Here is a 27,309-nt window from a genome sequence, read left to right as displayed (position 1 = left end):
CTTTCAAATTAACTATAAAATAAAATAAAATAAAACACAGAAAATAGTTTTTAGGCCTTGGCTTTCCACCTCTAATTCTCCGCTTCGCCCTCCAACCTTCCGCTCCACCCCCTGCCCCATTCCTTCCTTCTTCCTCCCACACTTAGGGCCCTATTATCTTCTTTTCCTATTGTAGCCCCGCGATCGCTCCTTGCATGTTAGGGCGCGTTCGGTTGCGCCTTTATTATTTGTATAGAACAGAGGGCGTACGCCCCCCCCATCTTAGAAAAATCAGACATGAATATATTCACTTGTTCCACACACCCAGGTGCACACCACATATAAATGAAATAAATATAAGATTTTATTATAAATAATGAAATAAAATTAATGTATATGTAGGCTACTGGTAGAAGGGCCGACAGTACCTAGGTATATAATGCGACGACTGGATTTGTAATGCTATCATGTGACTTCCCGTTGGCTCTAGCGCGTTCCAGCAGCTTCCACTCCCACGCCGGCATCTGATTGGCTGGCGCTGGATTTTTCCAGAGGCAACCATGACTAAGCAGCCTGCCACCAAGCTCCCAAGTCAACAGGACAACACGCAATATCTCAGTTGTCTTCCGCCGGCTTCTTCTGTCTGTTTTTCTGTTCTTCCGTTCTGGCCACCATTTTGTCGTTGACCTCAGCTCCGGATTTCTCATATAATATTCCACAAAACAAATAGACCTGCCTGTGTGTGTGTTGTTGTTCTGTTGCCTTTCTGACTTGGTGTTGTCCGTGCGGGTGCCTGGATCGTCGTATCTTTCTTCCGAGTTCCTCATAGCTCCAGCCGCATTACTTCACCTCGCTCATCTCTTCTCATCATCTGCTCCTCCTCAACCACCACCCTCTTCCTCTCCAACACCCCCCAGAACAGCATATAGATACCTCTTCACAGCAACCTCCTATCTCTTCTCCGTTATTATCTACCTACTCTCTCCCGTAATCTTCTTTCCACTAGCCTTCTTTCATCCGCGTTCTTTATTTTCTATCGTTCCAACATGTCTGCAGAGCCGGATCACGCTAAACACCACAAGGTCAACCTGACGTGAGTACCTCATCTGCTACCAGGCCCTATCTCTCATATTGCCTGCTTCCACCTCCTCTACGAGTGCCATAAATGCTAATATTCACATCCAGCGATCCTTCAGGTGCTGAAAAACATGAGGTAAGCCTGTCTTCGATCTCTTACCAACCTGGCTGCTACGTGCTGGTGGCGCTAACCGGTCCCCCCTCCAGGAGCTTGACACAGCTACAGCCATTCTGAAAAAGAAAAAGAAGCCAAACACCTTAATGTGAGTATCTCTAGAACGAACAGCCGGAAAAAGGATCATCGTGCTGATTTTGTTGTTACCAACAGTGTCACTGATGCTGTTAACGATGACAACTCCATCATTGCCCTTTCCAACAACACCATGGAGACGCTCCAGCTGTTCCGTGGCGACACTGTGCTAGTCAAGGGCAAAATGCGAAGAGATACTGTCCTGATTGTCTTGGCTGATGACGATCTGGATGATGGGAGCGCTCGCATAAACCGTGTCGTCAGACATAACCTACGGGTTAAGCACGGCGATGTCATCACCGTCCACCCATGCCCGGATATCAAATACGTATGTTCAACTAACCCAACCTAACCTAGAGTGCTACCTTTACCGGATACGAAAACTGATCATGAATATAACAGGCCAAACGGATTGCCGTCTTGCCCATTGCAGATACCGTTGAAGGCCTAACCGGTTCCCTCTTCGACGTTTTCCTTGCTCCATATTTCCGCGAAGCCTATCGACCTGTTCGACAAGGTGACCTTTTCACTGTAAGAGCTAGTATGCGTCAGGTAGAATTCAAGGTCGTCGAAGTGGATCCCCCGGAGTACGGCATTGTGGCCCAAGACACAGTCATCCACTGCGAGGGTGAGCCCATCCAGCGTGAGGACGAGGAGGGTAGTCTGAACGACGTTGGCTACGACGATATTGGGGGCTGCCGGAAACAAATGGCTCAGATCCGTGAGTTGGTTGAGCTGCCTCTCCGCCACCCTCAACTCTTCAAATCTATCGGAATCAAACCCCCTCGTGGTATTCTCATGTTTGGTCCACCTGGTACGGGTAAGACCCTGATGGCTCGTGCTGTCGCCAACGAAACTGGTGCTTTCTTCTTCCTCATCAATGGTCCCGAAATCATGTCCAAGATGGCTGGTGAATCGGAATCGAACCTGCGAAAAGCATTCGAAGAAGCTGAAAAGAACTCTCCCGCAATTATCTTCATTGATGAAATCGATTCCATTGCACCAAAGCGTGACAAGACCAACGGAGAGGTCGAGCGTCGTGTTGTCTCACAGCTACTCACTTTGATGGATGGCATGAAGGCGCGCTCGAATGTCGTTGTCATGGCTGCTACCAACCGCCCCAACTCCGTAGATCCCGCTCTGCGTCGTTTCGGTCGTTTCGATCGTGAGGTTGATATTGGCATCCCGGACCCCACTGGCCGTCTTGAGATTCTCCAGATTCACACCAAGAACATGAAGCTCGGTGATGACGTGGATTTGGAGTCTATTGCTGCAGAAACCCATGGTTATGTCGGCTCAGATATCGCATCTCTTTGCTCAGAAGCGGCCATGCAACAGATTCGTGAGAAGATGGATCTTATTGATCTGGACGAAGACACCATCGACGCAGAGGTTCTGGACTCACTAGGAGTAACCATGGAAAACTTCCGCTTTGCCCTTGGTGTCTCCAACCCATCCGCTCTTCGCGAAGTTGCTGTTGTCGAAGTCCCCAACGTCCGCTGGGAAGATATCGGAGGTCTGCACGAGGTCAAGCGCGAACTCATCGAGAGCGTCCAATACCCCGTCGACCATCCAGAAAAATTCCTCAAGTTCGGTCTTTCACCATCCAAGGGTGTTTTGTTCTATGGTCCTCCTGGAACTGGTAAGACATTGCTTGCGAAGGCTGTTGCCAACGAGTGTGCGGCCAATTTCATCTCTGTCAAGGGCCCCGAACTGTTGAGTATGTGGTTCGGTGAGTCTGAGAGCAACATCCGTGACATCTTCGACAAAGCCCGCGCTGCCGCCCCCTGCGTTGTCTTCTTGGATGAGTTGGATTCTATTGCCAAGTCTCGAGGTGGATCTGTTGGTGATGCTGGTGGTGCTTCTGACCGCGTTGTCAATCAGCTTTTGACAGGTATGTTCTTATTCCCTACTCCAGTTTTATACCTTAGAAATATTTATCATACTAACACCTCGGTACAGAAATGGACGGCATGACTTCGAAGAAGAACGTCTTCGTCATCGGCGCAACTAACCGTCCTGAGCAGCTCGACAACGCCCTCTGCCGCCCAGGCCGTCTCGACACATTAGTCTACGTCCCCCTCCCCAACGAGGAAGAGCGCATTGACATCCTCAAGGCCCAACTCCGCAAGACCCCAGTCGCTGCTGACGTCGACCTCAAGTTCATCGCTAGCAAAACTCACGGCTTCTCCGGCGCCGACTTGGGCTTCGTCACCCAGCGCGCCGTCAAGCTGGCTATCAAGCAGTCCATCGCGATCGATATCGAACGAACCAAGGAGCGTGAGGCAGCTGGTGAAGACGTGAAGATGGATGAGGACATTGATGCCGATGACCCCGTTCCAGAACTTACCCGCGCGCACTTCGAGGAGGCCATGCAGATGGCGCGACGATCTGTAAGTGACGTGGAGATTCGGCGGTATGAGGCGTTTGCGCAGAGCATGAAGAACTCCAGCGGAAGCAACTTCTTCCGTTTCCCGAGTGCGGAGGAAGCGGAGTCTGCAGCAGGTGGTCAGAGCGGGTTTGGCGATGCGGGCAACGATGACAGCCTCTATGACTAACTCAATAGGGAAAGAAAGGGATTGAGTCTGGTTTTCTTTCGTTTTTCTTGTTTCCCTTTTTTGTTGTCAGTTAGTTAGACTTGGCTTGCCTGCTTGCTCTTACGCCCCTCTCTAAATTACGTTTGTGTACTCACCGATCCCCATATTTGACAGTTTCTTTGTTTCCTTTTGTGGCCTATTTTCTGTTCTTTGCTACAGCAACAAAAAGAATATTATCGTGGGACATCATAGTTTAGTATTCTTTTACTTTTTAAATTGTTTCTTTTGTTTTGTTGAACACTTTGTTAAATTTAAAGATAAAGTGATGCGTGATGGATGGATGGATGATGGATGGATGAATGGGTGAATGGGTGAATGGGTGGGATGACATGAAATGAAATGAAATGAATTAAATCAATTATTGGCTTATTTTTTTCTATTTTTCTATTTTTTCTATCTGTAGTTCTACGTTAGTGTTATCCTTTACATTCGTTTTGTTTAAAACATTTCAAAAATTCTAACTACTGCGCATAGCTTTTGAAATTGGTATAATAATTAATGCTCATTGGCATTCTTCCCATCTGTAGCGAAATCTCTCACCCATGCATATTTACATATCTTCTTCTGCTGGTTTTTCTGCTGTGCGATGGATAGCGGGCTATGGATGGCATTAGACGTTATATGCGCGGATATGTAAATATAATAACAGAACAAGGTGGAGTTGATCGGGGGGCGGGGGGAAGGGCGCTTGGGTGGGGATGTAAATATCGTAGGTGATTTTGTAGACTTGCAGATGAAAGAAATCTATTTAGGTTTTTCTTTTCTTTTCTTTTCCCCCTCGTTTTGACGGTTTTCTTTTGTTTTGGGATAGTAGTTGTTGTGTCGTGAAGGGGGGAGGGGAAGAGCATCGCGGAATTAAGAGAGTTAATTAGAAATACGGCGCGCCCTAAGGCTATGTATGTATGATACAAGAGAGGGAAGAAAGGAATATGGTGATGAATGAAATTGAAATGAAAAAAAAAAATAAATAAATAAAATAAAATAAGCCGTGAGAAAGAGAAGAAAAGAGGAATCATAATGAAATGTTCAGTAATAGTGTACTTGAATCCAGGGAACGGATGCAAGGAAGGGTAGGTAGGAGAATGATAAATGGGAAATCGTAGGAAATAATATATTTACCTCCAAAAAAAAAAAAAAAAAAAAAAAAAGTGAAATGAAATGGAAAGGGATCCGATCCTCCTGCCTCCTTTAAATAGCAACATTCTTACTTATGACATTGATGAACCATCATGATGAAAATGATGAGCGCAAAACAGATGGGAAAGAAAAGAGAAGGCAGTAGTTAGCGATGAAGAAACGAATATAATATAATATACAGGAATGTATTCGAGACGGTATAACGGAGAATGCACCATACATAAAGATATATCTGACTGTGTGTTTCGTGTGTATGGCATGACAAAAGTGTCGTCTATAAAATGGATAGAGAGGGAAAAACGGAATAGGAAGAAAAACAAGACGGGGACCGGGCTTGGAGGGAGAGGATGGCTAGGACATGGGGATGTATTGTTTCTTGAGAGTAAAGCCATTTCCTTTTCATCCGATGTTTAGCTCCGTTCCGTTCCAAGCTGAGGTGCATGGATTTTTAAAGCGGGATATGCACGAGCGGTTGGAGTAGGTAGGGTATGGTAAGGAGGTAAGGATAATAAGGCTAGAGGAGCAAGTATTGGGGGAATACAAAAGAGGGAGAGGAGGAGATGTTGTTGTTGGGTGTTGTTCAAGTACCTAGGTATGTAGAGGGAATATTGCTTCCCCACCAAGGCGAGCGATTCTGCCCCGAGAATCTTTATAATCTCTCACCCTTTCTTCGTCTTCTTCGCCGCTCTTCCATCCCCATTTTCCTGCAGTTTTCCCTTGGCCGCAGACTTGAGTTTAGTAGTACTCTTGCTACTAGTGCTGCTGCTGCTGGTGGTGCTGGTTGTTTTTAAGGAAGATAGCGAGGATGAGGATGATAAGGAAACGGGCGGCTTTTTCGGGAGTGTGGCGACGCCATTGGTGTTAGCAACACCATTCGTTATCGATGTTGGTCCTGATTTATTTTTGTGGTTATCCTGCTGCTGCTGCTGGTGGTGGTGCTGGCCCTTGTTACTGTCAGTTTCACCGGTGGTGGTGATATTCGAACAAGTTGACTCCGCTGCCCCACCTCCTTCCACCACAAACACCCCTTCTAGAGCTTCATGTAGCATCTTAACACCCTCCGCAACAGCCGTCTGCGGGATGCGAATATCCGGAAACTCATCCAAAGTTCCGTTTCCAGAATAGTCCTCCTCAGTATTACCACCATCACCATAATCGGCACCATCAGCATCCGCGTCAGCGTCAGCATCGTCGTCACTCTGCCCATGCCCAGGCCCCTTCCCAACCTCTCCATTCTCTTGAATCACACCACCATCCCCCTCCTCAATCTTCGCCCTCTTCAATCTTGCCCGCATCATCATCTGTGACCTCCTCTTCCGTTTCCGGCCCCTCGCTATCGCTAACGACGACGGTGTCACATCATCACCACCCGTCGCAAGCGCAACGACAGTGTCGACGACTTCTTCGAAGCGGTCACAGTGTCCGCCGCGGAGAAGGTCAAGTGCGAGCCCGCGCACCTGTTCTGTCCAGCCGCAACGCTGGAGGGAGCTGAGGAGGGAGGCGTGGAGGTCGTCGAGGACGGTGGTTGTGGAGGACGGGGAAGAGAGGTAGGTGAGGAGGACAGTGGTGGGGTCGGTGGATTCTGGGGGGGAGGCGGGTTGTTGGTTTGAGGTTGATGGTGCCGTTGTGGAGAGGGTTGTGGTGGACATTATGTGAGTTGTATATACGTATGTGTATATATGTTTGGGTGAGTTGGGGGTGTTGGCATTCGTATAAGTTCGTGTGGGGGAGGAAATAAGCCGGCGGTAACGCGGATGGTGTAGAAACGCCGTTAACAGGAAAGGGCTCGAGGATTGGCCAACTTTTGGCGGGTAAAGATGTATGCTCCCAATCCAACTCCTATAAAAATACTATCGAAGACGGGAGGCCGGCGCCCGTCTATTGCGGTCTTAAATTATTGGACGAGTTGCGCCGGGGGTCTTTAGGGACCGGAAAAACGAGCAGCCTGTTTTTGAGCAAAAAACACCTTGTGTTAGAAAGCTGTAGGGCAATCTAGTACACAATAAATGATTAGAGGGAGACAAAATATTTTACCACCCAAAAGTATTGTAGATAGTAACTCCCGTCGTCGCAAATTGTATGATGGCGGAAAGGAAAAAGGGCTGGCCAGATGGGGAGGTCTAGGCTAGTAGCTGCTAGGTTTCGAGTTTTGGCGCTCTTTATCTTTTTTGCCAGCTTAATCAAGAGGAACATTGCATAGCATACAAAGTCATGGTGTGAGGAAATGGCAGATAAACAAGGCACAAGACAGAGAGGAGCGGACAAATGATATCATTCCACCGCGGGAGAATTGAAGCCAGCGAAGTTCCCGGGAGAAGCGCAGCGGGCGGAGGCCAGGCGGAGATTGGGCGGCGGAAATCCAAAATCGACTTTCCCGGGACGTCATTTCTTGGCGCCAGGGCCGCAGCTGTGCTTAGTCATGCTGTCTCCTCCGCTACGCACTTGGAGTAAGTAAGGTAGACATCCTATTCTATTTCCTGATGCCATGCGATTAAAGGGGTTGTCTACACTATGAGAGCCATGTTCAGGAGTTTCATTCTACCAATTGATCCTTTCTAACCCGCCAAGGAACATAAAATAAAGAGGCACAGATGGGTCTAGCAAGCTCTTTAAATACCTTGGTCAAGCAAGGCTACCCGCCTCAGGGGCATTATCAGGCTGACACCCTCCCTCTAGCACGATAGTGGTCCGAGGGGAAAAGTTCCAACGAGCTTCTTTCGGGGCAGGGCTACTACCAAGAAAGGCAATGTTCCGAAGTAAGACAGGAGGAACAGGAGCAAAAGCAGTGCAGTGGATCGAACGATGCAACACAGGAAGAAAGCCGAGAGAGGAGAGAGATCCATTGGACAGACTCTGTTCTACTTTTTTTTTTTTTTTTTCTTAACATCAGCCGGTAGGGATTTAGCCTCTGGAGCTCCCCCCCCTGGCAACGAATAGAGCTGCCTCTCTCCGTCGAGTTATTTCTCCCTCTAGTTCTTCTTCCTGGAGCTGGACTTTAGAATTGGCGGGAGAGAGTTTGCGATTCGAAGCGGATAGGTTCGAACATACATACATCATGGGCGCGGTTCTAGTTGAGATTATTCCTAACTCGCGACACATATGTGAAAGTCCTGTTGGAGTCTGGACGGTACATGTCGAGCATAGCCCAGGGGCCCCAGGACTGAAAGCCAAGGAACCCCTGTATAACTGGTGGTTCTGAAGCCCTGGAGGGGTACTTACATACCTGGGGCCTGGGCGGTGTTGCAGATCATAGGGCGGCTAATGGGCCCAGTATGGAGAAACAGTTCGTTTTGGAATCTGCGTTCTATAAGATATTGTTCCCCAAACAGATGTTGTGCTTTGAATATTCGCAGGCATTTATATCATTAGCATCAAATTAGTTTATTCTCTTTTTCCTCTTTCCTGCCACAACGAGTTCTTGGCAGATAGGGCGTGGCGGTCAGGTGACTGAGGCTATTAAGGTTGGATTCAGCGAAATTTCAGGAAATCTTCCACTAATATTATTTCAGACTAGTGCATATTTTGCCAAGCCAACCAGTCATGTAAATCGGAGACACTATTCCGCATTGGGACGGTTGCCAGGGGACAGTGTCCCCTTTTAGGACTAGTGCAGCCGAGATTTCAAAAGCCCAGACCAAGTCACGTGGAAGTCGATGGTAGTCTGAATCACGTGAATGTGGTGTCTTGGCGTCCCGTTCCTTCCCAATCCGATCCATCCCCCAGCGCAGTCCAAGTCCTCGCTATGTATCTCCATCCGCGGGCAACGAACGACTTCTATAAATATAGCAACGAACGCCAACGACATCTCTGACGCAATTATTCTTGCTCGCTGTTTGTCTTCCGCCGTGTTGACTGTATCTCTCCGTTGTTCCCTCCCATCAATACATCGCCCCCGTCTCTGCAGCAGTATTTACTCCCCTGTCGACAGTTCCCCCCCATATCTACCTGCCCGCCGTGTTGTATAGTAGTATTCGATTCCCGTCGTTTTAACTTAACATCTTACACCCCCCTCCCCCCAACTTCGTCCAACCAATCCTGGCTGTATATTCATCTACTCACATCTAGACCTATCCCGGACTCTTCCTTTTTGACCCGCTTATACCTTGAGCCTTTCATTTGCTATCTCTGTCGTCGAATTTCCCCGCATCAGGCTTCGTCTTTGTCTCCATCGTCCCATATCAACAAAGCTCTCGCCCGAACTCCAAAGCTTCCAGATTAAGAACACCGCCACCTCGTCGTCTAGTCTTTGTCTCGAGCCAATCGAACCCTGTCGCTTTGTTCATTGCAAGCGTCGCAGGACCTTCGATCATCCTGTGTGTTTCGAGAACAAGAGCACATCTATTTGATACGCTTCCCTTTCGCGCTTCTTGAGGGGTGGCGGGCTTACTTGGCCCCGGACACTCTTCTTAGCCATCATCGTCTTCATCCACCACTGTCATCCTTCCATAACTCAGCGTCACACTTGATTGCTCTTCAAAAATGGCCTTCCAGCCTCCATATCACGCAGACTCGGACGCTGATGATGAATATGAACGAAGTGTGGTCACCTCCCCGCATATAGAAGACTCTGAAGCATCTCCCACAGACTCAGAGCTTCCGTCTGCAGAACATACGCCAACAACTTTTGGCAATACAATTGATGATAGAAGTTCACCCAGAACAATCATTACGGAATGGACTGCTGAGGAGTGCGCGGACTTTGCGGCGTCGCTAGGTCTAAGCCAGTACTGTGATGCGTTTCTAGGTATGCATAGGAACTTTGGGAATACGTTTCCCGTGGGACAAAAACAAAGTAGACTAGCCTTACTAACAGCTTGCGTCTGTGTGTTTCTTGCAGAAAACGAGATAGTTGGCGAAGCTCTCATCGCTTTAAAACACGAGGAGTTGAAGGAAATGGGGATCTCGAGTGTTGGTCATCGATTAACGATTCTTAAGAGTGTTTATGAGACCAAAGTTAAGCAAGGAATACCATTGGATGCGGATCATTACGTCCCTCTGTGTACGTTTTCGAAGCCCTAAAGCCCCTTACCCTGGTTATACGAGCAGGAAGATAGTGTCTAACATGTAGTTTGTCTATAGCTGCGGAGCAGAGTAATGGAGCTGAAGCCGCGACTCAGGACGATATATCTCGTATTATTCAATCGATTAGACTGCGAGATGAGAGGATCATAGCTGCAGAAGCGGAACTCCGGAAACTGGCAGATGACTATCGCAAGCTTCGTGAGGAATTATTGCCAGTTGTTAAAATCGCCAAAGACAGATCACAGCCCTTGCCTTATCAACCGAATTCAACATACTCCGGCACCACTATGAACTCGGAATATTATCATGATCAACCCACAGCAACTCCTGTTATCACACAGCAACCTGAGAAAACCGGAAATAGCCTTACCAGGACATTGTCTAAGAAATTATTTGCAGGAGGGTCAACTCCCAAAAACAATTCTCCTACCCACATCCCTCAATATATACCTGAGGGAAGGACAGTCAATGATAACTCATTAGATCCGTCAGCTGCTGCCATGGCGGCTTCATCACATTTAACTGCTTCAATGAATGGAGGTCAACCTTCTCCAAAGGGAATGCCCTCCCCTACCTCTCCAGGCAGCTTCTACCCGCAGCAAACATTAGCCTCCCGGTCATATGCTAGGGAAACGTCAAACACTTCAAATCGCGGAATTCACGAGCACTCCGATGAAACTCAACAACGGCCTGACCGATCCATTGGCCCCACCCCCTCTGGACAACCGAGCCGACAAGACCCTCAAAGCTTTGCTACGGGTAACCAACCTGTTTCACGAAATCCAGGCGAATCCCCTGCCCCTAGCGTGGAAATATTCAAATCCTTCCGAGTATCCATGGACGATCCCTGCCACAAGGTTCTCCCAGCTGCCCTTAAAAAATACAATATCAACGAAGATTGGAGGCTTTATGCATTATACATTGTCTTTGGTGATCAGGAACGATGTCTTGGCCTCGAGGAACGACCATTAATTCTATTCAAACAACTAGAGAAGGAAGGACGAAAGCCCATGTTTATGCTTCGAAAGCAAGCGCAATTAGTAGATGGGCAGATGGTTAGTGGATATCAAGGTCCGCCAGGTACTGCTGGTGCTGGAGGGATTGGCATCATGCCTGGCAGTGCGGGTTTCGATGGTGGAACCGGCGGGGCTGGCCTAGCAAGCGCGGGCATTGGAAGATCCAACCACACAAGTTCAATACAGCTCCCAGGCGGTGTTCTTTAACTGCCTGAAATGCACACGTTTAAATCTTTTCTCATTTTAATTTTTTTTTTTTTTTATCTTCTCGTCCTTGTTTACAATCTTCTGCGAGTTGGCGGGTTTCGTGTTTATTTCCCTTCTAATGTCAGATGGCCACATCATATTGTTTTGATACCTTTGACGTGTCTATATTACTTTTCTACTTCGTATTTGGCTTTCGATTTTTCGCTTCTCATTGCCACCAGGCGTTTTACGGGTTGATCATTCTCGCAGGAAGAAAAATCTGACATATCGGCAACGTTTACTGACTTCCACATTATAATCATCATTCATAGCTTTGGTGTTTAGTTTTGGTTTTGACTGTCATGCCTGATTGACCCCAATTTTCATTTCTTTTCTAACCCTCCATTGCCACCACTTTTACTTGCCTTGGATATTCTTTTCTTTGAAGGTCTTTTATGGTTTCCATGTCTCGCATTCCGCTGCAGATCAGGCTGATGACGATGATAAAAACGGGAGTTTCTGGAACGTTTCTATGCCTTCCCTTCTCAGGGGCGTGTCCCTCTTCTTCTGTCCACGACGGCTTCGAGCCTACCTAACGTTTGAAATTTCTTTGTTGTTCTTGGTTTTACAAATTCTTCGCCGTTTCAAACACCTTTGCTGTACCTCTTAACTCCCTCCATCGATTTCAGCTTTAAGCTAGTCTTTTATTTGCATCTACCAAAGGTACCCTTCTGTGTTCTTTTCTCTCTTCTTCTCACCCCACATGTGTTGAATTTCCTTTTGGCGCCGAACGGAGATTTGGTTTGGTTTTGATTTGTCGCTATATGTATTATGAAAGCAGTACTTTGAAGCTACATGCCTGCTATTATATATATTTAGTCACCCGCATTTTCTTGCGTTAGAGGTTCTAACGGTTACATCGCTAACAGTGGCTGTTCATAAGTGCCTTTAGTTGCTTCGTGGACTCTTGTCCCGCATCCCTTTTTGAGACCGCACTGCCTGTTTCTCCGTAGAAGCCCGTCTAGATCTGCATCTTGGTAATTAGCCTGCGTCTAGGTCGGGTTTTTTTTTCCAACCTGCTTGTGGGATCAAAAATGGAAAGGCTTCTGTCATTTCACTGCGGATGAATATCGTGATACTATTTCTCAACCGCATGAGTTTCTGTCAGGTTTCACTCCATAAAACTATATAAGCTACCAGAATCCTCTTGAGGAACAAGCTGTAGGATATAATTTTAACCCATGCCTCCCACTCAGTAAGCTTCTACAGAGATCTATCTATCTATATGTTTATCATGCCGACGAACTGGAAGCTGCTGCCTACTATTGTTCTCGCCCTTTGCCACTAGGTTTACTCTTACTCCAACCCTCCTCACCATAGGAATAATCCTTAAGATCTCAAGCACTTTAAAACCCTCATATCTTTCGGCGATAGTCTTACCGGTCCTCAACAACAATGAAATCTTTACCCCAGTCGGGTGGGTAGAGCTAGATGCAAGCAATTTTTTTGATGTGCATCCCTCTTCTCAGCTCGGCAACTCTAGCAACAGTACTTAATATAAATAAGTCTATTACACAAAAAATAAATATAAAATTCAAACTTCAAATATTAAAATGAAAAGCCCTGACACGCCAACCGGCGGCTACAACTGGCTGCACTACATCGCCAACCCAAGCCATGCTTCCTCCTCCTCCCCATCCCCCTCCACCACACACGCCGGCCCAACCGTCTCCAACTACGCTGGCTGCTCCCAAAAAATAACCCCCCTCCTCCTAGACACCCTCATCCCCTCCTTTCTCGAATATGAAATTCCCTCCTAAATAGCCGACTCCAGCTCCCCAGACACCCCCATCCCTCGCCGCAGACGACGCCGTCTACGCAATCTGGATCGGCACAAACGATCTCGCCAACCACGGCTTCCTCACCGACATGCAGGAGCCCAACAGGACAATCGCAGACTCCATGGACTTCATATACGCCGGGCTCGACGGGGTGTATGCGCGGGGCACGCTCTCTTTTGTGCTCATGAACATTCCGCCGATGCAGCTGACGCCGCTGTCTGAGACGCCGGAGCGCGGCGGGGTGGGCGAGACCTGGGCGTGGCCGGACAAGCTGGGGAATATTACACGGGTTAGTTATCGGATGTGGCAGCAGGTGGCGATGGTGGATGGGGTGTTGAGGCATCGGACGGGGTATGAGGTGTTGGTTGCTGGGAGGTATGCGGGAGCAGGGTTTGCGCTTATGGATGTTAATGGTTTGGAGAGTTTTGGGGGTTTTTTTTTTCCGGCTCCCTTCTTCTTCTTCTTTCTTTTATATTTGCGGGGCAAACTGTTTTGTTGACAATTTCTTGCCGTTCGTGTTTCCTCCCCTTTCCTCAGATGACGCACCTCTACAACCATCCATATGAGTACCTGGCTGCCCTAGCCAACGTAACCGGATATAACTACCACTGCAACCTCGACATGTCCGAGTGCCAGGGGTTAGGAAACCCAGAGTCATTCATGTGGTTTGACTATTCGCATCCGTCGCAGCGGACCGAGCAGATCATTGGAGAGCAGTTCTTGGATGTGGTTAGCGGGGAGAGTAAGTGGGCGGTGTATTTTGGCGGTTAAAAACCACTAACTTACTAGTATATATACAGATTACATGAAAAGGAAACGTTGGGCGGGGTGAGGGAGGGAGTAATTGAAGTTTAAATTCGGGGGAAAAGGGAGTATTCCCTGGAAACATTTTGCATATGGAAGAAGGGTGGGAAAACGCATGAGGGAACCAAGCTGTGGGTGAGCTTCCTAAATTAAGCTTTAAGGTTACGGGAAGATAAACTTTATTTTCAAGTAGATATTATAGGCTTAAATTACAATGCATGTACAGACACATATATTATTGACATACACAACCCATCATATACCATCATCATCATCACACGTAACGACTAAAGGCCACGGGAATAATAAATTTAGCATAAGAAAAGGTCAAAAGGAAAACGAGTGCATACAATTTCTGCACAAAACGTCGCTTGATAGTAAAAATTAAGAGCTGAATCGCAAAAGGAGACGAAACCAAACAGAGACAGATAAGGGAAAAAAATATCATAAAAGTCATAGCAAAAAACTAGCCGTACAACTCTAATGAAGAAAATGACAAAGAGCATCAGGTATCTAACATAAGACAAAGACAAAAAAAGTAGGCAGTGCTCATCAAATCATAGCCAACCAAACCATTTAATTTGTACTCAGAACATATCTTTCCCGGCTTCATCCCCCACCCCGACCAAGCCTTTGTCTACAAATGCCTGCCCCTCTCCCCACCCCACGACACTCTTGGAGTGTGTCCTCTCCCTCCATTCCCATTCCCACTCCTCTCACTCAAACCTCCAGTATCAGAATTTCCGCCACCACCATTACCCTCTCCCTCGTCCCCATCGCGAGCAGTAGACCGCGTACTAGCTCCATACGCTCTTGACGGAGCGATAGCCACCTCCCCCGCCGCACCTCTTTTCCTCGCGGGTCTCGTCCCATCCGCAAACTGCACGTTCCCCTTCACAGCCCGCGGTTCGCCATCATCCTCACTATCAGGCTCGTGGGTGATGGCCACAGGCTGACATTTCTGTCGTCCGCGCCCACGAGTTCCTCCGGGGGATTCCGTGCCATCCCAGCCATCATCGACCTCGTCATCGTCATCGTCATTAGCCAATTCGCCCAACGCTGCTAGCCGGCGCTTGCGCTCAGCAGGCGTTTCGGCGCTGTCGTGTATCGCTAGTTGGGAGGGTGTGGGCGGGGAGGGCAGGGGTATGCCGGCTAGTTGGCGGAGTTGGGAGGGTGGGATGCGCTCGGTACCGTCGTCTTCGGAATCGCCACGGTTGCCGGTGGAGGATGCGGACGTGGAGCTGCTCGGTTCACTTGCATCGCTGGAAGTGGCTATGAGGTCCCGTCGACGGGTTCTGGCGTTCGTGGTCGTGCGGTCGGAGAATCGTGTGATGGTGGTGGTGATGTCGTCCTGCTGTGGTTCTTGTCCTGTTACTCCAGGAGATTGGAAGTCGTGGGTGGGTTGCGGGAATAGGTGTGATTGTGATTGTGCTGATTGATGTTGACGGTAAGATGGGCGAGCAGGCTCCTTTTGGAGGGCGGCTTTCACCTGTTCCGGGGTGGAGGAGTGGTGAAGCAGTTCCGTACGGGTTTTGGGGTCCAACGTGCGAATCTGTTTGATAAAATCTTGCTTGCTCATTCTGCGCCCCATGTCGGGCCTTGTCATCAGGTCTGGCCTTGTTACGGTGAATCGCAGTCGTTCGTCGTCGGACGATTCACCTTCGACTTGTTGCGTTTTCTTAGAGGAAGATTCGCCTCCTTCTTTCTGGTCTCCAAGGCCAATCCAGTTTCCTACGCGGGATAGCTTTCGGCGTATAGGCTCAAGCTCGATGGAAGATGGAGGGTTAGCCTCCGCAGAACTACTAGGGCCAGCCTCCTCGACGTCCTTCGAACGCATCTCATCAGGAGGAATGGTAAATTTCTTGATCACTTCGCCATCTTCATCTTCGACAATGACCGTGCTTCCAAATTGATATGCCTTTGCCGGTCGACGACGTCCCTGGTCCGGTTTTTTATTGGATGGGGCGTCCTTAGATTCTTTCTCTCTTCCCCGTCCTCCACGGATCCATGAAGGGAGGCGTGCTCTAATTTGTTCACGAGTATGTCCCGCTTTCTCGCCAACGGCAGTGCCTGCGGATTCACTGTCGGATTTTTCTTCTTCTTGAGCCTTGGATGTTGGAAGCTCCCCGATTCGATTTTGGCGAAGCTCATTATGATCCTGAAGGAAGTGTTCCTGGTCCTTAGGGCTCATTTGACTGAAGTTGGAAGTATCCATAGCATTACCTTCCTCGTCTTCAACGATTATCTTGTCGCTTTCACGGTAAACTTCCATATTAGGTTCCTGGGTTGCCGGCTCGGGTGGTTCCAAGGGAGGCTTGTTCTCCTTTGTGATTTCACCTTGTATAGAAACAGCCGCTTCCTCCACCCTCCTCCGTGGCATAATTGCAGATTGACTAATCGGTCCACCGGCGATTCTTTTCCGTCTTCTCGAAGGCCTGCGACTAGATGCGCGACTATTTGGTTCGCTCTCGGCATCTTCTCTCTGGCGTCGTAGTAGATTTCCTGGAAACCCAATAGGGGGAAGAGTACCAGGCGGGAATTCAGGAAGTCTCCCGTTCGCGTCCGACTCCATTGATTCTTTGCGTAACGACAGGGACGCTTTTGATTGCGTTTGGATGCGAGGAAGTCGGTTCATCCACGACGGTCCATCATCGTTGGTTTGAGTGTAGGACATCGTGATGGTCAAGGTATTGATATGCTTTCCGAGGGTGAAGACAGCAATCGAAGATCCGTGCACAATGATGGATGAAATCACCAAGAACGTCGTAATCGGCCAAATAACAGTGACAATCACGTAGTTGTGCTCGCCAGGCTTTGGCAGGACTGCAAGAGGCTGGGTTGTTCCATTTTCCAACTCGGCCCTGGTGAGGATAGCAGCGAAAATAGCCCCAACACCAATTGGACCAAAATGGCCTGCAAACATCGCCTCTCGCCATGATTTGATATCCGGTATAAAAGGTTTCAACATTAACATGATGGGTAGTCGCCTGAAAAATATCACGAAAATCGCAATTATAACCAACCTCCACGGCACCAGCCCAATTTCGGGCGCATTGAACTGCTGCCATGGTATAATTGCCCCAAAATAGACAAAATACGCCAAGTTGAGCAGTAGATCGATAACGTTGGAAACGTGGGATTCTTCCGTCTTTTCTGTAAACCATCCATCGTTACTGAATCCCACGCCAGCAGAGAAACCGATAAGCAAATCGTCCATACCCAATAGACTGCCTGCACCTGCACAGAACAGGGCCAATACAAAATAGAACACAAGAAAACTCTCTCGATCGATGAGACTCTTCCGTTCGGCGAATTTGATAGCGTGACGTCCGATGTATCCAATCACAAAACCGAAAATGGCTCCGAAAATGCATTCGTAGAGGAGAGTGAAGCAGATCCAATGATAGGCCACCTGCTTCGAATCTGGCCGGTACCGAATAAGATAGATAGCAAGGTAGATGAACGGGAAAGCCATGCCGTCGTTACAGCCTGACTCTGCAGAGAGTAAATCTCGAAGATGTTTGGGCACACGTTTTGCGAATTTTCCCTTCCCGACAACTGACGAAGCTAGGACGGGATCGGTGGCAGTAACACATGCAGCGCAGGCCAAACTTTCCAGCCATGACAAGGGTGGTACCATCCACCATATGAAAAGGCTCGTTATGAGCCATCCCCAGGTCATGACGGGAAGTAAAAGCAAGACGACCGACCTCCAATGCCTTTCCATATACGACTTGGGCAGTTCGACACCGACGGCAAAGCACTGGACGACAAGAACAATGCGCGAACATTCTAGTGTGATCTTATCTACATTCCCCCATGATATCGGGTCGAAGAGGTCGGCAGCGTGAGGACCGAATATGACACCGCATAATGTTGCCACTGTCGCTTCGCCAATGTATAGTTTTTCCTTGACGAATAGTGAACACAGCATAAACAAGCTCGTAAACCCGCCTAGGATCATGTAGGCCACGTGAGGCTTATCGATGGAAAGATGCTCCCACGCCATGATTGCATAACCCTCTTATACTCGACACGGACAATGATGGAGCGTGAAAAGGAGGTCCTGGTTTTTCCTTGAAGCTTAATATCCGCGGCCAATGGAGTAGAGAGAGAGGAGAGGAATTGGCAATGTTCAAGTGCAAGCGGGAACCATAAGCACCCAAATTTTTCTCTTTTTTCCTCGCTGGGCTTCCTGGGAACTTCAAATATTTTCTTCCTCTTCTTCTTTTCTTTTTCTTTTCTTTCCCTTTAACTACAGCCGTAACGCCTCAAACGAACGCAACCAACCAGAGCAAAAGCCAGCACGGGATCTCGTGGCGGTGTACCAACTCTTCCCGCAATATTTTTCACCAAAGAAATCCCGCCTCAATCAATCTTCAACAAGCCACTGCTGGGCATAGTCCTCCTCTAGAAAAGTAATCGCCGTAAACTCATACAACGAAAACGACAGTTTGAGTTTCGCTTTGTCGGTGGCGCTGTCACGAGGACGTACACGGTGAAACGATGAAATGCGAAATCTAGGACACTCTGCGGAGCAGCCAGTCAGTAAGTTCAGATACCGTTTAAAAAGAAATGTTTAGAGAGCGGTTTCCAATTCCACTCTGTTTCCATGCCGCGCAAAGGTATTTATTTACCTTGCGAAATGTTTATGAAGGAGGAGAAGGAAAAGGAGTGAATATTTTTCTTTTTTTTTCCCGACGGCGGAGGGAGCGGAGAAGCTTCAACCGACGGCATGAAACAAGGGACGCTGGCGGTATTCAGGGAGCCAGTAAGATGTGTAGTGGCGCTGGAGAATAGAGGAGCTATGTACTGTACTAAGAGCCCCCCTCGCGATGGTTTTTAGTGCATGGGGAACGTCTGTGCCTTGGTTTGTTGCTCATCTGTGTCATGACGAGCCTATCCTCTTCTCATAGATCCTTCTAGCGCGCGGTTTTTGTCAGCGCTTATCTCTCTATCCCTTGCATAGATTGGAGAGATCAATTAGATTAATTGGAGATACAGGCAGCTTCCCAGTTAGATCAGATTAGCAGACCCGAGTCCGAGAGCTGGTGGTGCTGGTGGTGGTAGTTGAGATGTTCTCCTTCGGCCCTGGAAACAGACGATGGCGATGCTTGATGCCAAGGATTATCGCCGCTGATGAATAATCAGCCAATGAGAGAGAGAAGAAGTTGGATATATCTATTTCACTGTCTTTGACGTCTCAGCGACATCGTTGTCTATGAACACTCTCTTCCACGTTCCGATATCACGACGTTTGGAAATCTGTATGCAAAGACCCTCCGTCACAGATCGACGGCTTGGAAGTCTCTTGGCTGCAGCCCGCTCATGTGGGTTCTAGTCCCACTGCGTTGAGCTTGGCAATTGCTTGATTTCATTTTCTTGGGCGGCTATCTGCTAGATATGATGATGCAAGACTTGGTTTGTGAGGTGTTTTGGGACAAAGTGTAAAGATTCGTATCAATCAAATAACTGTATAAATGTGTACAGGGCAGCCACAGAGCCTAGCCAATTCCCTGATAAATACGCTATCAATCGACAGGCGAACTGGACTTCGGAAAATGACGAAATATATTTCCAATTGGAATAGGAGGGAGTGAAATGGTTATAGCTAACCAACTTCTCGATATACAGAGTTAAAATCATCTTATATACAGCACGAAAGAAAGAGCGTGCGGACGAATTTGTGACACATTGGAGGAAATGGGTCGGTTGGGTAGAATGGGTATAAAAAGAATGGGAGCTCAAAAGAGGGAAATTGAATCTCAAAACTTGACACCAGCGAAGGCAGACTCAGAACTAGTAGAAGTGGTAAATACCAAGAAATTAACCGGCTATCCAAGCAATCATAAAAGGGCTTCATCATCAAAGAGAAATATTGGAAATAGGGATTGGATACAGAAAAACACCCACTTGATGTCATCAAAATCAGACTATGCGAACAGGGGAATTTGGGATAAGTGAAAAAAAGTAAGAATATCGTCGGGGAGAGAGGCAAGGTGAAGATAAAAACGAAGACGGGAAGAGTTCAAATAAATAACACGTTCGACAGGAAAGTTAAACCTTTTCCATTTATCATATTCACATCCACACCTTTCGACCAACATCCTCGAAACGCAACCGGGTTGCTTGTTCGTTGCCGTATCCACAATCAATCCAACCCTCTATTCTGTAGTAGGCATCGCCTCAACTTCCTCGCATAGAGCACGCCAGTTATCGGCCTGCAGCTCTGCATACTTCACTCTCTCCTGGCTCCAGTCCTGATGCAGCCGGCTGATACGATACTGGCTCATTTGGAAATAGAGCAACTCGTCGCGGATGCATTCCTTGATGAACACACCTCTCGCATGTTGTTGGACGATAGACTCCTTGTCCTGCAGAGAACGACAGAGAAAATTTCATATTAGTTGAGTGATGACACAAAACTGGTTTATAGTTTATTTTCATTTCACGTGTCGTAGCGTGAGAGTGTATGCCAAGTACGAAGCAGGCCGTTTCTTTTCTTACCTTGATAATCGCATCTTCAACTTTCTCCACCTCTCCAGGCTTAACAGTCCCCTCGGGCTTAGTCCGCAAATCTTGCAATTTCCTCTCATTGCTCTCAATCCGCCGCTCGAGTTGTGGAATGTTGTCCTTGGCATAGCGGTCCCTCCGATCAAAGAGTTCGCGCATAGCCACGAGACAATCTCGCTGGATCTTGAAGTCTTCCAGGACACCATCATTCCACGCCCGGGCTTCATCATCCAGCAATCCCTGGCTCGCGACAAGGTGTTTGGCTGTAGAGTTTATGCCGTTGTTCAACAGCGGCACGTCGTTCGTGTCGACAGCATACATATCTGATGTGCAATCGGTTAGAGCGCCCAGGGCTCTGGCAAATCGGAATTGGTCTGCGGCAAGGCCTTGGTTGCGTTTCGCAAGACGGTCAAGTAGATTACAAAGGTTGATATAAATGTCAGCTGAACGCTTGATGCCTGAACGAACCCTGTCAAAAGTCTCATTCAAAGTCGGAGGGAGTGAGTCTTCGAGATCCGGAGGTAGTGGTTTGCCGGTAAATTCCTCCTGAACGGAAATAGTAGCTTGTTTTCGCCAGACGGACAACTCCTAGTAGTTGGGTTTAGCATTATTTAACTGCAAAATATCTCGGGTTAGAATGTCTGTATTTTTCTCTACGTACTGTGGGAACGGTAAGGAACATCACCACCAGTTGCTCCTGGTTCAAAACCGGATGGCGAACAAGCGAATTTGCGAATCGTACTAAACCCTTTCGTCGTTTGTCGAGAAAGGAGTTTGAATCCGCTGCGAGGTGAGTGCCATTGACTTGAAAGACGCATTTGTGAGTATTTTTTAAGCTTGATATCAAGCTTCCAACGTACCTGCGACCCTCTTTGGAGGGAGAAGTGGTATCTGCCGGAACGGATACCGTTTTTGTAGACAGTCCACTAACCATACAAAATCACTATATCTCCGGATTACAGAGCTTCCTCGACGTGAGGATTTGACTTCGTAGTTTCTGTGCTGGAAAAAGAACATGCCCTCTTTTTCGGGTAGCATGTTGATCGTGATCACTTCTTCTACACCGTGGGAGGTGATTCTGCCACCGCCAATGGTCCTAGATGTATTATTAGAATTATTATTCCCTTGATCATCTCCTGATTGTCCGAATCCGCCCCCAAGACCGGCGTTTCCGCCGGGTCCAAAGCCGGTACCGGCTGGGTTAGGGAAATTATCCCCCCAACCAGACGCGACACTCCCGGGAGTATTATCGCTAGGTGGTTGTCCAGCAGATCGATCACCCTCAGTGGCGGAATCGGCCTGGGCATTATATCCACTTGAAATTCTGTGAGCGAAACCACTTGTAGCAGAATGTGAAGAGGCGACGAACCCATTGACTCCTTGGCTAGCTCCAATACCATTCTCTATGGAATGGTTATGACCATGATGTAGTGCCGGACTTCCCCATGGGTCGGAGTCCCCAAAAGACCCCTGCGTCATCCGTCGCGGTGGAGATTGGTGCGGGACAGGGACTGCATTTTCGGGTGGCGCTATCGCTGTGCCGTTGCGGGACTTCAGCCGATCGACAAAAGGTATGTTAGGTCTGGGCAGTCCTAAAATTTTGTAGAGAAAACTGATTAGAAATGACTTTAAATTTGCAATCCCGCAATTTATGGGAAATCAAGACGAAAACGCGCAAAATAAAAGACATCTTACTCTTCCTTCTTTCGTCAATCGTATCAAAAGTGAGATCTTCACCTTCCTGAGCCAAACCTATCAAAGCCAACAAAACGTTGAATTCACCTCTCCCTAGCCCATTTGGCAAATCACGGCCACCAGGCACCACCATATTGAGAATTGTCGCCTGTTCCTCGGCGCTCAGACCGGTATCTCGCAGGACCTTCCTTGCTCCCTCAACTGAAATGCCAGCACCAAGCTTATCTCCCGAATGCAACACTGCATCATATGCATCAATGTACCCTTCTGGTACCTCAGAAGCTGGCAATAGCATTTTGACAAGTTCATGGCGCGCTGCCCTTTTCGGGTTTGGCGAGTTCCATGCTGAGGAATCACCGTGGGGATCGTCCGCGAATAGAGAAGAGGATGAAGTTGCACCCAGGCCCGGCTGGTCTGAAAATAAGGAGGATTTGGAGCGGGATGTGGAATTGGCCTTGGTCACGGGAGAGTCTTCGGGAGAGCTACCGAAGAGAGACATGTTGAGTGGAGCAAGGAGACGAAGCTGGGTTCGTGGTGGGAGGAGGGGGGTATGGGTTGTGATTTAGGTCCTATTCAGATCACACTGGAATCATGGAGCTACTACGCTAGAGTAGCGAAACACGGCAATTGCAAATGCTCACCACTCAGGTCGATCGTGAGGGAAGAGTTGAGATAGCTTCAAGGTGTGTTTATCAGGTTGCCTGGCGGAGGCTGGGTTGGGTGCTGCGATGTCGCCGGAGTGGAGAACTCGCTGCTCGGCGCTAAGTGACATCTAGATAAGCCACATCACGGGGTTGGCACCAAGCACACCACTCAGGATCGATTTACGACAAGACGTTGAAATTGGGACTTATGTCCTAGAAGAAGTTATATTATTTATCACGATAAAACACTTCAAACTTATTTAATAACTACCTTACCTGCTTTTGCTACGAAGAAACCTTTTAGTCACGTGCTAATTACATCATTGCCTGACTCTGCTTCTTGTATGACCAGTTCCAAAAAAAATGCTTGGGTTTGCTACTCAAAAGGGAAAGTGTCAAGAACCTCTATTAACAGAGGAAAAAAAGAGCCATTAAACTCGTAATCTATCCTTTCACATAGAGCAATTTCAAAAATATGGATAAATTATATTCCTCCCTCACTAGAGCTCCCAGCGCCCTGCTCATCCATAGACCGGTTTCCCTCCTTGTCCCCCAGAACTTGGCCCCCAGAGGCCCTATGAATCGCCCATCCGAGTGCGTCTTGCCATTCCGGACATCCCGTAGCAAGGACACTTTTAGCATCGAGTTTCCCCGTAAACCATTTATCCTTGCGTACACTTGCTTTATCACCTCCTTCAAGTGCCGCTCGACTAGCCCTTGTCGTCCGGACCCGTTTGTTGCTTTTTGAGTCAAGAGAAATGGGACCGCTAAGCGCTAACCGGCGTTGTTCGAGCCGTAAATCAAAAGCGACAATTGCTCGGATATACGGTGCCAGATCTTCGGAAATGGGTGCTGTGCCGCTGTCAAATGAAAAAGATTGACGCCCAGGTGGCGGATTAAAGGGATCGGGATTACCCATTACTGGTTCAAACGTGTCGCGTAGATCGGACTGTTTTAGGTATGTAGGTTTATGAGAAGTGAATTTCTCTAGAGCCTGTTGAATAATGGTGTTTTCGTCGGAAGATGGCAAGGAGTCGTAGAAAAAGTCGTCCAATAGAACGGTCATTGAGACGCCGATCTTTGTTGATAGACATGCATAGTCGGTCAGTAGGTCTGTTTGTAGCAATTGATGCCCTTCTGTGTACGTGGATCGCTGTTTACTAGTCAAATCGGGCCAGGAAAAGTCAAGGACATCCTGTGGATGCAGTTAGCATTAATCATGTGGTAGCTAATCTTCGAAAAAACATGGACTTACATCGCTAAACGCATCAGGAGAGCCCCGGCAAATAATATCGAGGTTAGCCCTCATATCAGCCTCTCGACTTTCCTGGGCCAGTGCTTCGAGGCGGCTCTGACCATCGTGACCTCGCAACTTGCCCCGACATATTTTCGATTCATGCCAGTCCATAAGCCCCATTTGCCATTGGCATAAGCACTCATACATAAGTTGACTCCTTCGTTGGTAAGGATCTTCATCGCACGCAAGATCCTGGCAGACCAAACCCATCCCATGGACATAAGTGTCCGTGCTCACGACTCTAGGAAGATTGGCCTGTTGTATGTAGCCACCGCGCCAAACAGATGGCGAAGTCAGCCAGTCTAGTCCTGACTTCTTACTCCCAACAGCCATCTGGCACCAAAAATTCAGCTGCATGATAGTTGCCCGAAGATCCCCGCGCATGACAGTGTAAAGTTCGGAAATCCATTCACGGTCCAGAATATGCCCTTCGTTGGCAGCAAGGAGGAGAAGGTAGTCAACAGCAAGATCAAAAGGAGGCTGCCGAAACCGAAGAATCGCATAGAGTTTCAACAGCTCCAGGGGGAGCAAGCTTTCATCATTGCAAGTCATAATAATTGGTCTCCTGGATTGGCTAATGAGTGTTAGAACACCGCTCCAGAATTGCTTGTCTTCTTCGAAAAGGATATCCACCTCCTCAAAGAGTATAAGAGACTGCTTCTGGCTCGGTTGCGTTTTCGGTACCGGAGCTTTTCCGTCCGGAGCAGGCGCACCATCCTTGCCCGTTGCCCTCGGCCCTGAATTTTTCGTATCCTGCTTAAAAAAGTTTTGCATGGTGCTTTGCTTTCCAGTATCAGTGTTGGGCGTGGAAAACAACGACTTAAGCGAAGACGCGGCAGGTGAGTTATCATCGACCTGTCCAAGGAGCTGAACCAGATGGTTTTGGGCCATATCTCCAACACGTTCAACAACATCCCTTGCACTCCTACGACTTCCAGCATTTATTTCGAAAATTTCAAACCCAAGCTCTTTAGCAACACCATAAACAGCAGCAGTTTTGCCACAACCCGAAGGCCCGCTGATAAGTATCAAATTAGGTACTGGACGCTTTTCAGGGGCCGATCTGCTGCTGCGTGCAATTGGATTATCCGATCGAACGACCGTCCGTTTGTTAGATATAGTCACTCCGCCAGCCAGTTCGTCATCATCGCTAGGGCTATCGATTTCATCCATTCGGGGCTCTTCATCATCACTGGAAACAATAAAACCATCAAGATCTTTAGGTCTTTTCCGCCTTTTCCGTTTTGCACTGTCGTCTGGAATCTGTTTAGGCTGCTTCCCATCACTGGGGGAAGTGCCGCTATTTACTGTAGATACGGTGAGACTTTGTAGCCACTTTTTTAGAACCAAGGCCTCAGTACCCAACTGCAGCACGAAATCAGCTCCACTAGGAGCATACTTCTGCGTCCATGGGGAGTCATCGAATTCCCCTCGTTCGAAGGGGGTCATTGAGGATCGTACAGAAGATAGCAGTTGAGCTACTGCAGGGTGAGATGTGTACGGCATTGAGGTTCGCTGATGTGGAAAGTGTTCGCCGATCGTATCCGTGGGTGTCGCAGTTAAACCAAGTCGATTCATAGCTATTTCCAAAAGGGTGTCACGACTGCATGTTCTTTTGTTAGGACATCTTAACACTGCAGATTTTGCATCGCGTTTATTAATATGCCGCAATAATCGTGATTGAACACAAAGGATATTTTCATATTCTGATATTGAGGCGACCAAGCCTTTTGCTTTTCTCTCTTCGAAATCTATAAACGAACTGTTGTTATCGTCATTAGGTGAAAGCCCACGTACATGGATAGCCCCTCGAGGTGGCCAAATCGGATCGATGGGATCTTGAATTTTTGGGAAATGCGAACGTGGTCTCACTGCTGGAGTCTTCGAATTATCAGGTCCCCCAGAAGAGAAGGTCGAAGGGGGTTGAGAATTTTGGGGGCTATGTTCCGATAGTTTGCTTGCAGTGGCTGTTCTGTCTTTTTGAGCGCATGCTAGGTGATCCGTTGATGAATCCTTACTCTGTTCAGCTTTCTCTTCCGTCCTCTGAGCGGCCTTGCCAAGGAAAAAAGGATGCGTAGGCTTCGAAGGTTCTTGAGGTGTAGGGATGGAGACCGCTTCCCTTAATAAGGAATGCCTTTTCCGACCACCAATTATTTCGTTTATTTGTCGGCCTATCAAGGAACGGGACTCTTCATTGACTCCATATCTTAAAGTTACGATCGCAGATTGTTTTTTGCTTCGTTTCTGAGAAGTAGGCTTCCTCTTTTTGCTCCGTTCTTCAAGACTCCGGGATTCACTTTCAGATCGAAAGGGAGAATTCAATAATTTGCCATTCGGGTTTAACCTTAACGTTTTGACAGGAAGATCATCAGGTTTCGGGCTTGTATTGACAGATTTTACACATGGTTGGCAAGATTCTAATAAAGAGGAAGAAGGTTGATTCTGTGATTTCTCTGAAGCTGTACCCGTTGCGGGCAAGTCGACTCCCCGAGCCACAGAATATTTTTCTGTCGCATTCACGTCGCCTTGGGCAGCGGACTCGAGCTGTTCACCCAACGAAGGGACCGGATTGTGCTGAACCAAATGTTGCCGTACTAGTCCCTCTGTCACCCGCCCAGCAGGTTCTGGAGTCTCTGTTTTTCGGCGCTTTTTCCGGTTGGCATTGACATCCTCGTCTTTCAGGATAGGTTCGCGGTGCTGTACAGCACTTGTGAGCTGGAGCTGCAGTCGCCCGTCCCTCTTCCTGCTGCTACGAGACGAACGTCTCATACAGCTCCGATCAGGACTGTCTGAACCAGACGTAGGATCTATTGGTATGTTGACAGCGTCTTTCCTGACTGCCGTTCTAGCTTCAGGTTCCACGGGTCGTAAAGGCGGGGATTCAGACGACGATGAAGGGTCGGTATCGTTTGGGCCTTTCGCGATGGTTAACAAACTATCATAAGTAACAAAGAATTCCACAAACCTTTCCCAAAGAACGGGTGCAAGGTCCGTTGGACATGCTGCCCCATGGCCCTTTCAAGAGCAATAGCAGCCATTCAATTCCCTAGGGAATCGTCGCATTGTGAAGCTGATCCCGAAGAGTAAAGTCGGGAATTCTACAGCCTCCCATAAATGGGGAGTTTGTATAGACCCAGAGACAATCCAAATAACCCAGTTCGCAGAGGTTCGAGCCGGAACTAGCGTCCTGCAATGAGAGTTATCATATCTGAACAGATGGAGTTGAAAATAGTCCCTTCATTGTCTTTTTG

The 27,309-nt window shown here is 48.0% G+C and overlaps 7 protein-coding genes across 7 annotated transcripts; 3 read left to right on the top strand and 4 right to left on the bottom strand.

Moving 5' to 3' along the window:
* Window positions 1–513: 513 nt before the first annotated feature.
* Window positions 514–4,633, top strand: BDBG_08359 (cell division control protein 48). Its single transcript, XM_002621282.2, has 6 exons — window positions 514–1,072; window positions 1,165–1,192; window positions 1,264–1,319; window positions 1,385–1,634; window positions 1,709–3,200; window positions 3,269–4,633. The coding sequence occupies exons 1-6, from the start codon at window positions 1,026–1,028 to the stop codon at window positions 3,862–3,864; spliced, it is 2,469 nt and encodes an 822-aa protein (XP_002621328.1). The 5' UTR covers window positions 514–1,025; the 3' UTR covers window positions 3,865–4,633.
* BDBG_08358 (uncharacterized protein) lies at window positions 4,265–7,476 on the bottom strand. Its single transcript, XM_002621281.2, has 2 exons — window positions 7,075–7,476; window positions 4,265–6,985 (listed from the first exon to the last, which is right to left on the bottom strand). Exon 2 carries the CDS (start codon window positions 6,687–6,689, stop codon window positions 5,700–5,702), a length of 990 nt encoding a protein of 329 aa, XP_002621327.1. The 5' UTR covers window positions 6,690–6,985; window positions 7,075–7,476; the 3' UTR covers window positions 4,265–5,699.
* Window positions 7,477–8,698: 1,222 nt separating this feature from the next.
* Window positions 8,699–12,841, top strand: BDBG_08357 (protein kinase regulator Ste50). The gene is made up of 3 exons (XM_002621280.2): window positions 8,699–9,784; window positions 9,878–10,039; window positions 10,120–12,841. Exons 1-3 carry the CDS (start codon window positions 9,520–9,522, stop codon window positions 11,283–11,285), a joined length of 1,593 nt encoding a protein of 530 aa, XP_002621326.1. The 5' UTR covers window positions 8,699–9,519; the 3' UTR covers window positions 11,286–12,841.
* Window positions 12,842–13,193: 352 nt separating this feature from the next.
* On the top strand, window positions 13,194–13,932 carry BDBG_08356 (GDSL lipase/acylhydrolase; the record flags this gene model as incomplete). The annotated part of the gene is made up of 2 exons (XM_031723525.1): window positions 13,194–13,394; window positions 13,643–13,932. The coding sequence occupies 2 exons, from the start codon at window positions 13,194–13,196 to the stop codon at window positions 13,874–13,876; spliced, it is 435 nt and encodes a 144-aa protein (XP_031580706.1). The 3' UTR covers window positions 13,877–13,932.
* Window positions 13,933–14,073: 141 nt separating this feature from the next.
* On the bottom strand, window positions 14,074–18,985 carry BDBG_08355 (CPA1 family monovalent cation:H+ antiporter). The gene is made up of 2 exons (XM_002621278.2): window positions 18,547–18,985; window positions 14,074–18,439 (listed from the first exon to the last, which is right to left on the bottom strand). The coding sequence occupies exon 2, from the start codon at window positions 17,916–17,918 to the stop codon at window positions 14,547–14,549; it is 3,372 nt and encodes a 1,123-aa protein (XP_002621324.2). The 5' UTR covers window positions 17,919–18,439; window positions 18,547–18,985; the 3' UTR covers window positions 14,074–14,546.
* A 1,088-nt stretch (window positions 18,986–20,073) lies between these two features.
* On the bottom strand, window positions 20,074–22,616 carry BDBG_08354 (sorting nexin mvp1; the record flags this gene model as incomplete). Its single annotated transcript, XM_002621277.2, has 6 exons — window positions 20,074–20,283; window positions 20,417–21,010; window positions 21,084–21,226; window positions 21,283–21,737; window positions 21,792–22,014; window positions 22,118–22,616. 6 exons carry the CDS (start codon window positions 22,614–22,616, stop codon window positions 20,074–20,076), a joined length of 2,124 nt encoding a protein of 707 aa, XP_002621323.1.
* Window positions 22,617–23,245: 629 nt separating this feature from the next.
* BDBG_08353 (uncharacterized protein) lies at window positions 23,246–27,096 on the bottom strand (the record flags this gene model as incomplete). The annotated part of the gene is made up of 3 exons (XM_002621276.2): window positions 23,246–23,956; window positions 24,017–26,973; window positions 27,024–27,096. The coding sequence occupies 3 exons, from the start codon at window positions 27,094–27,096 to the stop codon at window positions 23,246–23,248; spliced, it is 3,741 nt and encodes a 1,246-aa protein (XP_002621322.1).
* Window positions 27,097–27,309: the final 213 nt, after the last annotated feature.

This window comes from Blastomyces gilchristii, assembly GCF_000003855.2.
Source record: "Blastomyces gilchristii SLH14081 genomic scaffold supercont1.23, whole genome shotgun sequence".
NCBI lineage: Eukaryota > Fungi > Ascomycota > Eurotiomycetes > Onygenales > Ajellomycetaceae > Blastomyces > Blastomyces gilchristii.
This window is presented reverse-complemented; position numbering and strand designations above follow the sequence as displayed.

What these genes read in the sequence shown, in the direction of transcription:
- BDBG_08359 (XM_002621282.2), top strand. Translation starts at nt 1,026, where the DNA reads ATGTCTGCAGAGCCGGATCACGCTAAACACCACAAGGTCAACCTGAC. An exon ending in AAGAAGCCAAACACCTTAAT is followed by an intron (nt 1,320 to 1,384) that starts GTGAGTATCTCT and finishes TGTTACCAACAG; the next exon opens with TGTCACTGATGCTGTTAACG. An exon ending in CATGCCCGGATATCAAATAC is followed by an intron (nt 1,635 to 1,708) that starts GTATGTTCAACT and finishes TGAATATAACAG; the next exon opens with GCCAAACGGATTGCCGTCTT.
- BDBG_08358 (XM_002621281.2), bottom strand. Translation starts at nt 6,689, where the DNA reads ATGTCCACCACAACCCTCTCCACAACGGCACCATCAACCTCAAACCAA.
- BDBG_08357 (XM_002621280.2), top strand. Translation starts at nt 9,520, where the DNA reads ATGGCCTTCCAGCCTCCATATCACGCAGACTCGGACGCTGATGATGAA. An exon ending in GTACTGTGATGCGTTTCTAG is followed by an intron (nt 9,785 to 9,877) that starts GTATGCATAGGA and finishes TGTTTCTTGCAG; the next exon opens with AAAACGAGATAGTTGGCGAA. An exon ending in GGATCATTACGTCCCTCTGT is followed by an intron (nt 10,040 to 10,119) that starts GTACGTTTTCGA and finishes GTTTGTCTATAG; the next exon opens with CTGCGGAGCAGAGTAATGGA.
- BDBG_08355 (XM_002621278.2), bottom strand. Translation starts at nt 17,918, where the DNA reads ATGGCGTGGGAGCATCTTTCCATCGATAAGCCTCACGTGGCCTACATG.